Below are 17,828 nucleotides of genomic sequence, written 5' to 3'. Positions count from 1 at the left end.
CCTCATCTCTAAAATAAGAGGATCATGCTAGCTTATTACTCAAATTCTTCTCTGCTTTGAAATTTAATAATTTTGCTGCTCTGATTCTGTGAATATAATAATCCTGAATATAGGAATCAATGGTTTTTAGCTAGTCACTTGAGAAAAGATACCAGCAATGACTCACTGCCAGCAGAACTGAGAACCTGGGGGAATTTAGTTTCTCTAATTGGACCATATGTTTCCAAACTGTTTATTTAGTATATATGCAAACATTGAAATAAACAATAAAAACTCAAGTTTTTGAAAGAAAAAAATAAGAAAAATTGGCATTTGAACGTTAATGAATAGCCTTAAAGATCAGAGAGGTTGGAAATATGGTAACTATGCAATAAAACCTCAGAGAATTGTGAGATTGTTTTCACTGGGAATTCTCTATCAGTTGCAGTATATTCTCCATCAGATTTTAATACTCAGTAGCATCAAAAAGAGCAGTGATCTTATTGTACATATTTCTTTGGATGAAATGGGATTTGTTCATATGTATATGTAAATATGGATTTACATATATTATATATACATACATTTATATACACATACACATATGATGATACTTTATTCAATATATGTTTTTTTTTTAACATAACTGCCCTTTTAATTAACTTCTAGGAAATTTATTTCATATGAATATTTGTTTCTATAACACTTAATAGTTCCCAAATGAGTTGTAGATGACTTTACAAATTAAATAGCAAAAATATAAATAATAAAAATAATATAATTAATGATAATAAAACTGAAAAAATCTAAGGACTCAAATATTTGTCATTTTTGGGTTTCTCTTACTCTCTATCATTTAGAAATCTGATAACTCCCCAGAAAGTAATCATATTTGTAAGGCCTATTCAATAAGTAAGTTGTTTCAGAAGATTGAGTGAAAATTAATTTCAATACATCTTTAATTTAAATTCAATAAAACTTTTATTTTAAATGTTTAAGTTATATTTATGACATAGTAGGAAAAGAACCAAACACTTATATTTTAACAACCCATTCCTAACCTTAACTTTGCCTTCTTGAATATATTACTTTGTCTCTCTGTTGCCTTACTTGGAAATTGTGACAATAAAACTAAAATATGTTTTAAGGTTTTGTTTTTTGTTTTTTTAGCCACCAAGAAAACACACTGCATTTTTGCAAGTTAGAATAGTGTAAAAAGTGCTGACATGAGAAACATGAGATTGGGGTTCCAATTCTAGCCCCAAAGCAAACTTGCTGTGTGATTTTGGATAAATAACTTTCTCTCTCTGAACTTGCAGATATTAGCTTAGAAGACCTCTAAAGCCCTTTCCTAATCAATGATTCTAAAGAATCTACTTGAAAAAACAATGAAATTAAATACTGTATATTTTGCAAATGCCTGATATTATTTTTAATATGCTATTATTGGACCTTTTTATATGAGAATATGAGAATATCATATGTTTCCTTCATCTATCTTCCACTTAACAAAATGATACTTAAAGGAATATAGAAATTATAGGAATTGTCTATGATTTCATCAATATCAGGCAACAGTGTAGTTATGTCTTCTATCGGTTCAGATCAAAGATTGAATGCTTAAGATCTCAGACCATATGACTCAGTAGAATCTCACACTCAGATCTGGTGCTTAAGGCACAAAATAATTAAATGATATGCCCAGAGTTATATAGCTAGTAAGTGTCAGAGGTGGGGAATGAATACAGATTTCTCTGATACCATGCCTAGTTCTCTATCCATAATACTACAAGTAATATTTTTGAAATATCTTAAAACTTTGTAGAAGAATCCTTGTAAATTTTCAAATAAATGATAGCACCAAATTGCAAGCATAGTCAATGTAATAAAGCAGGAAAATATAACTTCCAAATGTTATGACTATGAGATCATTTGACAAGTCTTGGTATTGTTTGAATAGCCTAATCTATAATATTTAAAATAATTTTAAATCTGGAAGAAACAACTGCTTTTTACAGCAATGAATAGTTTGTCTAGGCAAGCATGTCTAATAATTGGATGGAAAATTGGACTCGGTATCAAAATATTTCAGTTTCAGTCCTAATTCTTTTCTAGTGTTAGGCAGTTGAATTGGAAGCACTCAGCAGCTAACACTCTGAGGCTATAAAATGAAGGATTAGACTAGATAATCCACAAAATCCCTTCTCACTTTATGAATCTAAAATGAAAACAATGGTTTTCAATAATCCATCGTTATATCCATACAATGTAGATTAATGCACTCTGTCAGGAATTTACTTTGCAAGGGTGTGGTGTCTAAGAAAGCAATCCCTCCCCCCTCTCCCCTTCCTTTGCTATTAACCTTTTATCTCTTACCTTTTCATAGTACTTGACCTCGTAGTCCAGGATGATACCATTAGGATGTTCAGGTTCTTGCCAAGACAAGGAGACACTGCTTCTAGATGTTCGGTCCTTCCTAATTATTGTGACAGGTGATGGAGCTGCAAAGGGAGGTTGGAGGAAAGGGTAGGGAAATAAGAAGGGGGAAAGGAAGAGAGCAAAGCAAATGGAGTTTATCCCTGTTCTAATCCTTGGCAAGAAGGTATTGTTTCCATTTAAACAACTCCAGTATAAATCTGGCCCCATATCAAGATTCAGCAGTTGGATTCTGGTCCTGGTACAAATGCCTTGAAGCAAATTGGCCTGAAGGAAAATGAGCTGAAATTTTCTATTACTGGTGGACTAGTGGCAAGTGAGCAGATGTTTTCAATCTGCTACTATAATGTAAGCAATGAAATACATTTCATATATTAAAAAAAAAAAAAAAAGGCAGGACTACCTATTTGTTATAATGTTGCAACATTATTATTATCAGATTCCCTAGCTCATTGGTAACATTTTCATATGCAATGTTACAACAAGACTGGAATAAATTATATGTAAGGAGTCCCATGATATTCATAGGTAATAATAATATTTAATATAATGTAGAAAATAAATGATTCATGATTTGATCCAGTAAGTCCTTACTTCTGATGCAAATTTGTCATAAGTAAAACTATATATCACAACACAGAGAAAGAAATCTCTGCTAGAGTTCTAATTTGCCTTAACATGGCATGGAAATGGCCCTGGATTTTTGAAAACAGTTTCAGCAGGTTTTAAACTCTGGCAAACAACATTTATTTGCCAGCAGTCTTTTCTGAGAAATAACCTTAACTCAATTCATAAAAGGTCAGCACCAGAAGGTTGGACAAAATGTAATTATTACTTGTTTTTGTTAGCCATAACATCTTATAAGTTTGTCCACTAAGGCATATAAATGTTGTCACTCATATCTATGGAAAGACCAGACACCACCAATGTGATTGTGATGAATGGAAGAATGGAAACTCAAAACAAATTTTGTAATCTTCTATTTCAAATAATCTCTTTTGATAAAAGATTGTGTTCCAAGATACTAGGGCAACTTGGCTGATGTCAGTTAATCCTCTATATCCTCACAAGCTCAGCAACCCTGTGACAAACAAGGAAGTTATATTGTAGGCCTGGAGTAGTTTGAGTCAACTTTGGCCCCAGGTGAATGGATTTGGGATTCATTTGTAGGAACTTTAGACAAGTGGAATATAAAAGTAATTTTTGAGGCTTTAGCAAATAGCTCTTGAAACCCAAGAGAACTCCCTTTACTACTTTTTAACTTTTTCCATTAGTAATTTTTATGTATTCGTATTCTATGAGCTCCTTTTAAACCACCTTGAAAATTGCTTCTACCTGAGGTTATTTGGAATATGCTTTTTGTACAAGGATATTGCTTTAAACCTGTCACCTCTGAGTAATCTATTGTACCAGTACAGGAGCTCAAACATAACAGAAATAATTAGACAATGAATGCTACAAGTATAACAAATTATTCACAGAATTTTTCAGGTTATTTCTTTTATGTTGTGGTTTTAGAGCACTGCCTAAAAAAAAGCCAGAAGTGACATACCATCTCCATATTATTAAAAATGTCATATAAAAATAAATAATAAGTTAGATTCTTAATCTTAAATATATAAAAAACATTTTGTGATACACTTGGAATACAAAGAAAAACAAACTAAAGCAAGATCTCAAGGAGCTAACATTTTAATTGAAGGAGCCAACACATATTGGAGGGTTCAGTAGCAAACAAAAGTTTTTAAGGCTTTCTATTGGCAGGTCTGATGACAATATCTGGGTGTCTGAAGAGTTATAGTAAAAGGTAGATGATAAAGCCCAGCAGGATGATGTAATATCAATGAAAGCAAGTCATATTTGAATTTAGTGGTTAGTAGCAGATAAATGGTAAGGTCTAGTGATGCTCAATATTACCAGGTGATTTCTTACTCAACATGAGGTGTCAATGATCATGTCCACAGTGTAATTCGATAAAGGGGGACTGGAATGTACTGACCTAAAAACTTTGGGAAGGGAGAAATGGGCCTAAAAGTTGGAGTACAGTGGAGACTTGAGTTCTTTTATTCAATGATATTGGAGAGAAGTAGAAAATGTCCAGTCGGGGAAGATTGCCACACAAAAAGGATTTTAGCAAGGGATCTGGGCACTCTGATTGATATCCATCTGAAGGGTCAAGGCTCTAAGACAAAGAAAGATGCTGCTGTGATGAATTTTTCCATCATAACAATTTACAGAAAGTAACATTTTCTTATAGGAAATATATGTATTTAGAGTACTTTGCTTGAATGTCAAGAAGCCTAAGTTCAAAAATGGTCTCAAACTCTTGCTATTTGTGTCATTCTGTATAAATCACTTAAATATATGTTTGCCTCAGTTACTCATGTGTAAAATGAGCTGGACAAGGAAATGACAAGCCAAGACAAGCCAATGACTTAGCCAAGAAAACCACAAATGAGGTCATGAAAAGTCAGACATGACTAAAAAATAACTCTCAACAACAGTAGGAGATATAACCCAGTTCTTGCCATACAAATTAGACTAGCTTTTCTTTAAAAGGCAGAAATCAATTGATTGATTCAGGAGACTAAAAGTCCAGGCTGTTGAAATTACTTCTGACTACAAAGCCATCATGAAGAGTTTGAGGTACTCTTTGATGTTTGGAGGACAGCTGGCAATGGTCAACTGAAGCAAGGGAGCTTTGTTCATCTATAACAACTCAAGAGATCCTCCTTTGCGTATCCTTGTCGAATTTTCTTCTCTTGTTATAGTAAAGTCTCCTCTTCTTGTTTGTTGATCAATTAATAAGTCTCTCATTTTGTTCCATCAGTTCAAACTTAAATTACCAGATTATTAAGTCTGAGTCGAGGCAATCCCAAAAAAAAGGGGATGCAATTTAGTATAAAATGATATTTCATGCAATCAACCAAGCAAACATTTATTAAGTACTTATTATGTATCAGGCATTGTACTATGTTCAGAGAACATATAAACAAAAATGAAACCATCCCTATCCTCAAGAATTCAATTGAGTGATGAAGTCTGGATTCAAATCTCAAGATGTTTAGAGGTTTGTAAGAGTAGAAGGTCTTTAGAATTTATTCTAGGAGGTCAGATATAAAGGGAAGAAAAGAACAGGATGAAAGGAAATAGGAGGGTATAGTGAGGGCTTTTATTGTTATAATTTGTTCCTTTGTTTTAAAGAGAGGATCCACTCAGACTTATATTTGGGCAGCAAAGAATGAATAACATGAATATTAAATAAAAGCCAGAGATTACTGAAGGAGGCCATCTGCTGAAAGAGTTGGGAGGAAATATGATCAAGATTATATGCAGAGAATTTACTTTTCATGAGAATGCTTAGTAATTTATCAGAATGTGGAGTAAAGGAAGAGATAAAGAGTTTTTTGGTATGTAGGCAAGGAGACCATTTTGTCAATGACCTTATCCTCAGTAGAGTATGAAGAGAGGTTCTCAGCTGAGAGAATGGTGGGAGGGAGAAGAAGTATTGAGAGAAGAAGAGAAGATTTTCGATACTTTCTTAGAGGGATTGAGTTAAAGAATCTATTAGACCACTTTAGGTGGGCTAAGATGATAGGAAAATATAGTGACAAATGTTGAAGGGGATATAAACTGCTGGTGAAGTTGTAAACTAATCCAATCATTCTGGAGAATAATGGCCAAAGAGCTATGGAACTGTGCATACTCTTTAAACCAGCAGTGTCTCTATTGGGTCAGTATTCCAAGAAACCATAAAGAGGGGGAAAGGACCCATATGTACAAAAATGTTTTTAATAACTCTTTTTGTGATGTCAAAGAATTGGAACATGAGTAAATGCCCATCAATTGAGGAATGGCTCAATATGTTATGGTATGTGAAAGTAATGGAATATTATTGTTCTATAAAAAAATGAAAAAGCTAATTTTAGAAAGACTTGGAAAGATTTACATGAACTGATGCTGAATGAAACAAGCAGAATCAGTAATGCATTATACATAGTAACAGCAAGATTGTGGGATAATTAACTATGACACACTTGGTTTTTCTTAGCAGTTCAGTGATCCAAGGCAATCCCAATAAACTTTGGATGGAAAATTAAGCATCTGTATCCAGACAGAGAACTATGGAGACAGTATAAATCAACAAATGCTATGTTCACTTTTTTCTTTTTCTTCTATTTTCTTTTTCTCTCATGTTTTTCCCTTTGTTCTGATTTTTCTCTACCAGCATGCTTCTTAAGAAAATATGTTAAAAAAAAAAAAAAAAGTCTGAATGCCTATCCACAAACAAAAATTAATTAATTAATTTAAAATTTTAAAAATGGATCAATTAGGCATTTAGATAGTACAGTTACAGCATTGGGCCTAGAGTCAGGAAGGCCTAAGTTCAAATCTAGCCTCAGACACTAACCAGTTGTATAGCTGTGAACAAGTCATTTACCTCAATTTCTTTAGCTGCAACATGCTCATAATAGCACCTGCATCTCAGAGTTGTGAAGATCAAATGCAGTAATATGTAGTAATATTTGGAAAATGTTTAGCTAAGTAGGCACTCAATAAATGCTTATTCTTCCCTCTGCCTCATTATTAAAAAGGTTGTCTTGCTACAGTAAAGGCCCACAATTTCATATGTGTATGCCTTTTCTCCTCCAGTAGACTGTGAGTTCCTTAAGATCAGAGATTATATCTTATTTATCTATATTTTCCTTCAACACCTAAATACAATACCATGCATTTAATAGACATTCAATAAATGTTGGTTTTTAGAGGTAATTGGTATATTTTTCATAAAGTCCTGCTTTTTACTATTTAATATTGTGACAATAGGTAAATCATGTGATTTCTCTGAAATGTAAATCTGCAAAATATAATAATATCTGTACTACCAACACCAAGGAGTTAAGTGAATAACTAAATAGTTTAATACTTTATAATAGCCATTGTATTATTAATGCTGCTGTTTCCTAGATTTGGTACAGAACAGTTTTCATGCAATTTTTTCCTATGTTATTCCATAGATCCTTCATAGAAGATCCCATTTAATATGCTGATGGCCTTCCTCTAGGTTTCTTTCCTTTTGAAAAGCCAAGATATCATTTTGGCTTTATATGTTATCCTCCTCTTCTGATCATACATTTCCTCTTGACATCCTTAACAGAGAGACAATCATTTTTACATAGTGGATAGAGGCTTGCCTTGTAAGGAAGACCTGGTTTTGAGCTTTGTCTCTGGCAAATCCCACTTTTAGAAACCTGGACAAGTTACTCAGTTGTACAGTACCTAAAAATTAAGTTAAAATAAAGAGAAAAATAGAGCAATAGAAATGCCTCAATCTATATTCAGATTAAATCAGTTATTTCTCTGGATTTGGTAAGAATATTTGGTAAGGATTTTTCATCATAAGTTCTTCAGAATAGGTGTGGATAATTGTATTACTGAGTACAAAGTCTTTTACAGCTGGTTATCCCAGAACATTGCTATTACTTTGTATGCAGTATATTTCACTTTGTTCATGGAGTACTTTCCAGGTTTTTTTCCCCTAAGAGCATTCTGCTGATTATTTTCCAGAGAATAATAATATTCCAACAGAGAAACTTGTTTCAAATTTTTTTATTTCCCCCATTTATTCTCTATGTTCACCTTAACCTTCCTCAAAAATATTTTGCTACTGACTATTCCATCCTCCAATATGTCCTCTCTTTTATTACCCTTCCCCATTCATATAGCCCATTCCCTTCCTATTTTCCTGCAAGGTAAGATAGATTTCTATACACCTTTTGAGTATACATGTTATTTCCTATTTGAGCCAATTCTGATGAGAGAAAAGTATGCTCATTCACCCTCTACTCCTCCTCTTTTCCTCACTGCAAAAGCTTTTTCTTGCCTCTTTTTTATGGCAGATAGTCTGCACCATTGCACTTCTCTCTTTCTCTTTCTCCCAATACATTCCTCTCTCACGCCTTAATTTCATCATTTTTTAAAAGATATTATCCTTTCCTATTCAACTTTCATCCATGCCCTCTGTCTATATATATACTCCTTCTAACTGTCATAATAGTGAGAAAGTTCTAATGAGTTAACACGTATCATCCTCCCATGTAGAAAAGCAAACAGATAAACCTTAAGTCCCTTGTAATATCACTTTCCTGATTATATCCTTATGCTTCTCCAGAGTCCTGTATTTGAAAATCAAATTTTCTATTCAGCTCTGGTCTTTCCATCATGAATGCATGCAAATCCTCTGTTTCACTGAATGACCACCTTTTTCTAGGAAGGATTACACTCAGTTTTGCTGGGTAGGAGATTCTTGGCTGCAATCCCAGCTCCATTGCTCTCTGGAATATCATATTCCAAGTTCTGTGGTTCTTAAATGTAGAAGCTGCTAAAATCTTGTGTTATACTGATTGTGTGTTTGAATTATTTCTTTCTGGATTCTTGCATTATGTTCTCCTTGACCTGGGAGCTCTGTTATTTGGCTATAATACCTGAAATGGACAAAAGACTGGCCTCCTCATCCCTGGGTCAAGGGGCCTCAGGCTTATAGGCAGACATTGCTCAAACTAAATTAAGGGAAATGTTATATTCAGACTGGGCCCCCTCCCCCAATTCTGAAACCCTAGACAACATTGCAAAACATGTCGACAGGTTCCATTGTGCACTCACTCCCATCCAGACATTTCCCTATTGTAAACGAGAAACTGTGTCAGTGATTTCTGAAATCTGTAACCGCAAGGCTGTACTAGGATGTGGTAAGTGCGCTTAAAAGTGTACCTCACTAAAGGTTCGGGGCTGATCTCTTCTAGCCTGTCTAGTGGAGGTCAGTCCTGGCCAGTCAACTATTAAAGGATACTTCACATTCCCATGGGGTTTTTTATTTTGGAATCTTTTTCAGGAAGTGATTGGTGGGTTCTTTCAATTTCTATTTTACCTTCTGGTAAATATCAGGACAGTTTTCCTTGATAATTTCTTGAAAGATAATGTGCAAGCTCTTTTTTTTTAAATCATGACTTTCAGGTAGAACAATAATTTTTAAATTTTCTCTCCTGGATCTGTTTTCAGGTCAGTGGTTTTCCCAGTGAGATATTTCACTTTTTTTTTTTCTATTTTTCTTTTTTTGATTTTGTTTTATTGTATCTTTACTTCTCAAAAAGTCATTATTTCTATTTGTTCAATTCTATTTTTTAAGGAATTATTTTTCTTAATGCACTTTTGCATCTCCTTTCCCAATTGTCTAATTTTGCTTTTTAAGACATTCTTCTAATTAGATTTTTGTATTTCCTTTTTCACCTCTCTTAATTCTTTCCCTAATTTTTCTCTGTCTCTTTTACTTGATTTTTACTTTGATTTTTAACTTGATTTTACTTTTGAGCATTTATTTCCATAGCCTGAGCCCAATTCTTTTTCTTCTTATTATTATTATTTTTGGAGACTTTGGATGTAGGAGCTTTGAGTTTATCATCTTCTGAAAGTATGTTTTGATTTTCCTTCTCACCATAATAACTTTCACTCATCAGAAACTTTTTTTTTTAATTTTCTACTTATTTCCTACACTATTATAAAGTAGGGCTATGTTTCCCGGGTGGAGGGTGCACAGTTCCAACCTTCAGGGATTTTGTGTAGCTGTTTTCAGAAATCCTTCTAGGAATTTGATCACAAGAACTCTTTTCTGCCCTGGAGCTCTTAGGTGTGTCCCTGCCCCACTGTAGTTGTAAGATCTAGTATATATTCCCTTGGCTGGGGCTCTGCTGACCTAGATTGAGCAGGGATTGCACACCAGACTCTCATCCCATTGCTACAGATACTTTCTATTGACCTTTTGAGTCCATCCTGGTATCCCAAGGCTGAGAATTCCAGAAGGCTCCAGCCCTGGTGTTGATTCAGAGGTCCCATCTTGCTGTTGCTGGTATCTGGGCTGGACCTGGATACAGGGCTGGGCTAGGTCCAGAAGCTGGGATTGTGCACTGGCATCTCACTCTGGTTCCATAGACTTTTTCTGCTGACATTCCAGGTTCTTTTTGGAGTTTCTGGGCTGATAGGTCTGGAAGTTCCACTAAATTAGAGGTTGTGCTGAGTCTTGGGCTGTGATGAAAATGTTCTACTCTCTCTTTCTGGGTATTCTGATGCTCTAAAATTTGTTTAGAGACATTACTTAAAGGAATTTGGAGTAGTTTGGCAGAGAGGTTGGGCAAGTTCCTGCCTTTACTCCACCATCTTGGCTCCACCTCCTGGGGGAGAATTTCATGAGGAGAATGACATGGTCACTTGTGGTGTTCTCTTCTTTTTCTAAAATATATGATCGTTCTCTGGGAGCAGGTTTCTCGGGGAGGTTTTCTGGAGGCAGCCTTAGTTTCAGTTCCAAGTAATAATCACCTCAAATACAGTCAGGAGTTTAAATCCAATCTTTTATTGTCTCTTCCAAAATAGCCAAATTAGTTTTCTTAGAGGCCTATCTCCCTCCTTGGTTCCAAGAGCTCTTGCAGCTCTTTCTGAATCTCCAGTTCTCAATCTCAATCTTGGTTCTACTCCTACGAATCCCTCATTCTGCCCAACTGCAGTCTCTAGCTTGTCAATCTCCCAAACTGAACTCCCTTGAACTTTCTTTGGTTCCAAGAGCTTTCGCTGCTAGTCTTTTGCCTCTGCCAGCTTCTGCCTCTAGTTTAACTCCAACTTCTGGTAATCTTTTGAACTGAACTCACTTCACTAACTCAGCTCTTTTTAATCTCTTTTAGAGGTGTAAACGCAAAGGTTGACTCCTCCTCCAAGAATGGGATTATGGGAGGTGTGAATTCACAAAGTTACAAAGTTAACTTTGTGAATCTCCCATACTTGTGAACTCCAATGTGTGACCTCTATGTGTAAACTCTTAAAGGTGTAAGCATTGTTTCTATTAATTCTAGTGACTTAACACCTCGTAAGGATTCACTCTAATGTATGAACCAATAAGCATTGTTTCTATCAATTCCATTGAGTTATCACTAGGATTCTAACAGTCAGAGATAAAGCTTTAGGAAATCACTTTGTCAGCTGTTAGAAATTAAATTAGAAGGGGAAGAGCCTTGAAGCAAGTAGATCAATTGTAGATTGTAGAAGTTATTAGGGCCTGAAACTAGGGTGGTTGCTGTTTAGTGAAAAGAATAAGACATGGACAATGTTATGGAATGTCAGAGCTAGGAGGCAGAGAATTGGAAATGGATTTTGAAATAAAGGATAAGGGGGAAGTATAGTTGAATTTCAAACAAGAGTATGACTATCCATAGTGGGGAGAATGGAAAACCTTCAGTATTCTGGTAAAAATCTATGGCTCTCCTAAGAATGATATTTTAAATGCATTTTAAAAATGAAGGATTACAAAACAAAACAAAAATACATTGAAATATATAGGTGTGTATATAATATAAACAGTCTTATCTATATCTATATCTATTTTTTTTCTTATGCAAGTTGCTGGATCTACTAATGATCTATAAGTTAAAAATAACTGTGGTATATGATTTTCTTCTCTAACACAAGAACAGTCTCTAAACCACACAAGGGCAGCCAGAATTGACTAAATACATTCAATTCACATTACTGTTCAGATAGACCTAATAGTTATACAATTTGAACTCCACTCGAGTTCTGGAAACACATCTACAAAGTAGTTTTTAAAGACTCTTTTGTCCAGTTACTAGGAAAGAAAACAGATTTTCCCCTCTTACATTAATGTAACCTGAACCATTTACTACTTCCCTAATGTAATAACAAAGGGAAAATATTAACAAGGGAAAAGTAAAGCAGTTGGGTAAAACCAAGCAATCTTTTTACATGACATGATTGGGCAGCAGTGAAGTGTTACCTCACATTTTTGAATTAGAATTATAGATGTAACATTTTTAATCTTCAGTGCAGACTTAGGGAAAAAAGTCATCTCTATTTGCCCTATAGTTTCTATTATTTTATCCACATAATAAAGCCCATATTTGGAAACAGGATGTCAATATTTTAAATTTCAAATCCTAGAGGAAATGGTTTGGTTTATTTTTAATAGATCCCTCTACTTTCAGTTTAGGGAATTTCTAATGAGTCTCTGAGGTATCACTGTGATTTAAAGAGTGTGGAAAAATATCAAGGAACAACCAAAACAAGGTTCAGTATTTCAGTATTTTCTTTATAAGTGACCTAAAGTTATTTTTATTTCCTCAGTGGAAATTCATATGTAGTAAACTAGTAGCAGCTTTTACTTTTGAATTACGTAGTTCTTTAAATTAAAATGTCCTTTCCTTTTTTTCTACATCATTAATACTCCCTTTTTAGAACTATTTGTTTTCTTACTTTCTTACTTTGAGATCACAGTTTTCTCAGACACTATTCCATGTTTCTAATGGAATTTGAATCAGTCATGGAATCAATTTAATACCATTGCTCAAAAGTAAAGAATCAGATAAATAATGTGAGTTTCAGTCTAATTGTAATGGCAAGTTAATTTGCATCCTATTAGTCTTTTTGTGTTTTGTTGTGGAAAGGGGCAAGGGTGACTAAATTTTTGCTCTCTTGAATTAGAGAATTCTGTGAGATACTTCTCTTTGTTGATGTAGGTTGGAAAATACTCTGATGCATAAATTTTTGAGTTGCCTGAGTTACTGAGAATTTAAATAACTTCCTGTAATCCATATAGCCAGTAAAAGATAGAAGTTTTACTTCCCCCCAACCTTAAAAGTATTCACTGTATCTATATGCTTTGATTCTTTCCCAGGTTGACAATAGGTAAAAGTAAATGCTGAAACAGTTGAAAATATTTACTTTTCAATTTAACCATTATTTTCATAATTTTTGAGATTCTTCTTTCTTTTGTAGATTTTCTGTTTCATTTGCATTTTCATTTGCAATTGATTTACCTCCCTCCTCCACCCTAGAAGAATGTCACAGTAGGATTACTTGTTAATCCAAGAAGTTTGCATTTTATTTGGAAGCATCATATTAGAATGGAATTAGAATTAAATAATATCAGTAGTCTAACTACTCCTAACTACATTGCCTTAAGTTCAGTTTATATCTTCATCAAACATATCTTATTGGGCACTTTCAATTATTTTATGTATTATTTTTCCTCCATTCTAGCCTTTCTTTTGCTTTTTACATCATTGTCATAAACTACAAGGAAGCAATAACAATTTCTCCAAGTGAAATAGCATGCAATCCCATTGTGCTAACAACAACTCTAGACTTGTACTTTTTCACTGAAAAATATGAAGCTTCCAAATAAAATGCAAACTTCTTGGATTAACAGTTAATCCTACTGTGACATTCTTCTAGGGTGCAGGAGGGAGGTAAATCAATTGCAAATGAAAATGCAAATGAAACAGAAAATCTACAAAAGAAAGAAGAATCTCAAAAATTATGAAAATAATGGTTAAATTGGAAAGTAAATATTTTCAACTGCTTCAGCATTTACTTTTACCTATTGTCAACCTGGGAAAGAATCAAAACATATAGACACAGTTAATACTTTTAAGGTTGGGGGGGAAGTAAAACCCTCATTCCCAAAATAATTTTCTTAAGGTTAAATTTCCACCTTGGGATTAAAAAGAAAAAGCAATTATAAGAGAACAACATATTGACATTATGTTTTGGTTATATGTTGTCATGATACATTTTTTTCCCCTGGGCTAAAAGTCTTTGAAATAATCTATACAGGCAGAACCAATATATTCCTGAGGATGGATCTGATTGTTTTGTGGTTTCAACATGCAATGAAAGTCGCCCAGAGTCAGTTAATTCAACTTTCTTCCTATACTTTACCCAAGTCATTCCTACAATAAAACACATTTGCTAAATGGGCATTTGGTATGCATTTATCATGTTTAAATTCAATTTTCCTCACTTAGTTTCTGTAAGTATAATGACTTGTTTTACAATACTGAACACTTTCCCAGATTTAAGCTCAGACTTAAACGTATTTCAGAGACAGAAAATAATAAAAGTAATTATTATGCAAATGCTCAAGCTAGATTCATCCAAATTAGAAAAGGATTCTTTTTAATCTATTGGAGACTTCTTATGCTGAGATTTGCAATGAATAGGAATATTAACTCAGAATTATAGCTCTTCTACAACATCCCTGGAACATGGTTATTTAATCTTTGCTCAAAAATGTCCAATAGGAGTTCATTCATATTTGCTGGGGCACTTTATTCCATTTCCAGTCATTCTATATTTTTCTTCATAGTAAGCTTATATATTTTCCTCTATAACTTTTATCCTTCATAGTTAACTCCTGGCCTTTGCAATTTAGTAGAATAAGCTCAGTCTTTCATTCACATGATTAGTCTTCAAATATGTGAAGATGTCCATCCTGAGGTTTCTTTTCTCCAGGCTAAACAACATAAGTATATTAAAAGGATCATCATATGACATGGTTTTGCATTCCTCCACCATCTCCTTCTCCCTCTCTCAGCTTCTGGAGTATGTTTCAGGTTCTCAGTGTTCTTGGCATCATAACTAGAGATAATTCTCCATAAAAATTTCTGTTCAGCACAAAATATTCTCCCTTACTCCACATAGTACACTTCTGTTAATGCTTCTAAAATTACATCAGATTATTTGGCTATAATACCATGTTTTTTGCGAGAGTATAAGATTGAAAATGTAGGGATTTGGAGAGGGATTATAATTCATCATCTTGTCCAAACTTTTCATTTTACAAATGAAGTACCAAAGGGATATTGTTAAATTAATCAAATGTTATGCTGTTATCATAGTGGTTAGAAGGAAATACTAAGATTCAAACACAAGTCCACTGACATAAAATCCAGTTATTCCTTTCAATTATACTAGAACTGCCATGATAGATTAATATTGAATTTACAATGCATTAAAAACCTCAGCTCTTTTTCATATAAACAGTATCATTAAAGTTCCCTCCCATGCTACAATGAAGTATTCAAATTAAATGTTGAGTTTTTTTTTAATTCAAATGGGCACTATTTATCTCAGTTACCTTTCATTTTATTGACATGGTATATCATTTGTATTTTTAGTGTTAAAATAATTATACGTACATATTTTTATTGATAGCTTTGCTTTTATATCATCTACATTCCCCAAAGAATCCCTTTTCCCTTCACCTTTCCAGAAAGCAATTCCTGATTTTAAAAAAATGAAAAAAAATGAAGAAAGAAGTGATAAATTAGCTCAATAATACTAACCAGAACCTTAGAAAAGTCTAACATTATATAAAAGTTCTGGGAGAAAAATGGATTCCTGAGTCCATTCTTGATCATAATAATTTCAAAGCATTCAATTGTTTATTATTTTATTAATATCATTCTTTCTACTTATGCTGTTACACATTTACTGTTGAATTGATTCACATTGCATCAGTTCATATAACTTTTATCAAGCTCCTCTACATTGTTATATTCATTATTTTGTATATCTGTAAACTCTTCCACCATAACTTTTTCAACCATTCCCCAATCTATGAGTATTTTCTTTGTTTCTAGTTCTGGGGTATAACAAAAAGTATTGCTATAAATTTGTTGGTGTTTATGGGTCTCTTATTTGTTTTTTTATCATTGACCATATTGAGGTATATGTCTAGTTTTGAAGACTCTGGGTCAAACCATTTTATTCACATTCTTACTTTATTCCAAATTCATATCTGGAATTATTGAAGCTCTTCATAATCATGCCAAAAGTATATCAGATTACCTGACTTTTCATAACCCCCTTCAGCAATGAGACCAATATCAAGGCTTGATTCAAAACTTGTAAATAAAATCATAATTAAAAAAACACATATGAAAAAAATTACTTTAATCAACTTTGATTTATTCCAGAGATGCAGGTAAGTACGTTTTAATCTTAAGAAAATATTAGTATAATTGAACATATGAAAAATAGAAACATCCTAAATTATATAAAATGCCCATCCCTGGGGGGAAAAACTCTTTAAAACATAAATATATGAAAAACATTTTACTCTCCTAAAATTGATTTTTATAGCTTTTTATTTACAGATATATGCATGGATAATTTTTTCAGCATTGACATTTGCAAAACCTTTTGTTCCATTTTTTTCCCCTCCTATCCAACACTCTCTTCTCCAGATGACAGGTAGACCAATACATGTTAAATATGTTAAAGTATATTTACCTTTTGTTCCATTTTTTTCCCTTCCTATCCAACACTCTCTTCCCCAGATGACAGGTAGACCAATACATGTTAAATATGTTAAAGTATATTTATCTATATATCTATACATGTACATATAGTTATTTTGATGCACAAAAAGACTCAGACTTTGAAATAATGTATAATTAAACTTTGAAGGAAATAAAAAATGCAGGCAAACAAAAATAGAGGGATTAGAAATTCTATGTAATGGTTCACACTCGTTTCCCAGAGTTCTTTTGCTGGGTGTAGTGGGTGCTAATTGTTACTATACTATTGGAACTGATTTGGTTCATCTCATTGTTGAAGAAAGCCACATCCATCAGAATTGATCATCATATAGTATTGTTGAAATATATAATGATCTCTTGGTCCTGCTCATTTCAGTCAGCATCAGTTAATGTCCAAGCCTTTCTGAAATCATCCTGCTTGTCATTTCTACCAGAATAATAATACTCTATATAACATTCATATACCACAATTTATTCAGCCATTCTCCAATTGATGGGCATCCACTCAGTTTCCAGTTTCTGGCCATTACAAAGAGGGCTGCAACAAACATTCTTGTACAAATAGGTCCCTTTTCCTTCTTTAAAATCTCTTTGGGTTATAAGCACAGTGGTAACACTGTTGTATCAAAGGGTATGCACAGTTTGAGAACTTTTTGAGCATAGTTCCAATTCACTCTCAAGAATGGCTGGATGTATGCACAATTCCACCAACAGTGTATCACTGTCCCAGTTTTCACACATCCCCTCCGACATTGAGCATCATCTTTCCCTGTCATTCTAGCCAATCTGACAGATATGTAGTGGTATCTCAGAGATATCTTAATTTGCATTTCTCTAATTAAGAATGACTTGGAGTATCTTTTCATATGGCTAGAAATAGTTTCAATTTCTTCATTTGTGAATTGTCTGTTCCTATCCTTTGCCCACTTATCAGTTGGAGAATGGCTTGATTTCTTATAAATTAGAGTCAATTCTCCATATATTTTGGAAATGAGGCCTTTATCAGAACTTTTGACTGTAAAAATGTTTTCCCAGTTTATTGCTTCCTTTCTAATCTTGTCTACATTAGTTTTGTTTGTACAAAAACTTTTCAATTTGATATAAGCAAAATTTTCTATTTTGTGATCAATAATGATCTCTAGTTCTTCTTTGGTCATAAATTCCTTCCTCCTCCACAGGTCCGAGAGGTAAACTATCATATGTTCTTCTAATTTATTTATAATCTCATTCTTTATGCCTAGATCATGAACG

General features: G+C 33.5%; 1 protein-coding gene across 3 annotated transcripts in view; it reads right to left on the bottom strand.

The window, feature by feature from the left end:
• EPHA3 (EPH receptor A3) overlaps positions 1-17,828 on the bottom strand; it is a 427,207-nt gene that overhangs the window by 86,797 nt on the left and 322,582 nt on the right. For all 3 annotated transcript variants that reach the window (XM_031958857.1, XM_031958855.1, XM_031958856.1), the window contains one exon: positions 2,356-2,480. In XM_031958857.1, the coding sequence (XP_031814717.1) occupies positions 2,356-2,480 (125 nt within the window). The remainder of the gene's footprint in view (positions 1-2,355; positions 2,481-17,828) is intronic.

This window comes from Sarcophilus harrisii, chromosome 3, assembly GCF_902635505.1.
Source record: "Sarcophilus harrisii chromosome 3, mSarHar1.11, whole genome shotgun sequence".
NCBI classification, from domain to species: Eukaryota; Metazoa; Chordata; class Mammalia; order Dasyuromorphia; family Dasyuridae; genus Sarcophilus; species Sarcophilus harrisii.
Note: the sequence above shows the minus strand (reverse complement) of the source record. Positions and strands in the feature narration are given on the sequence as shown.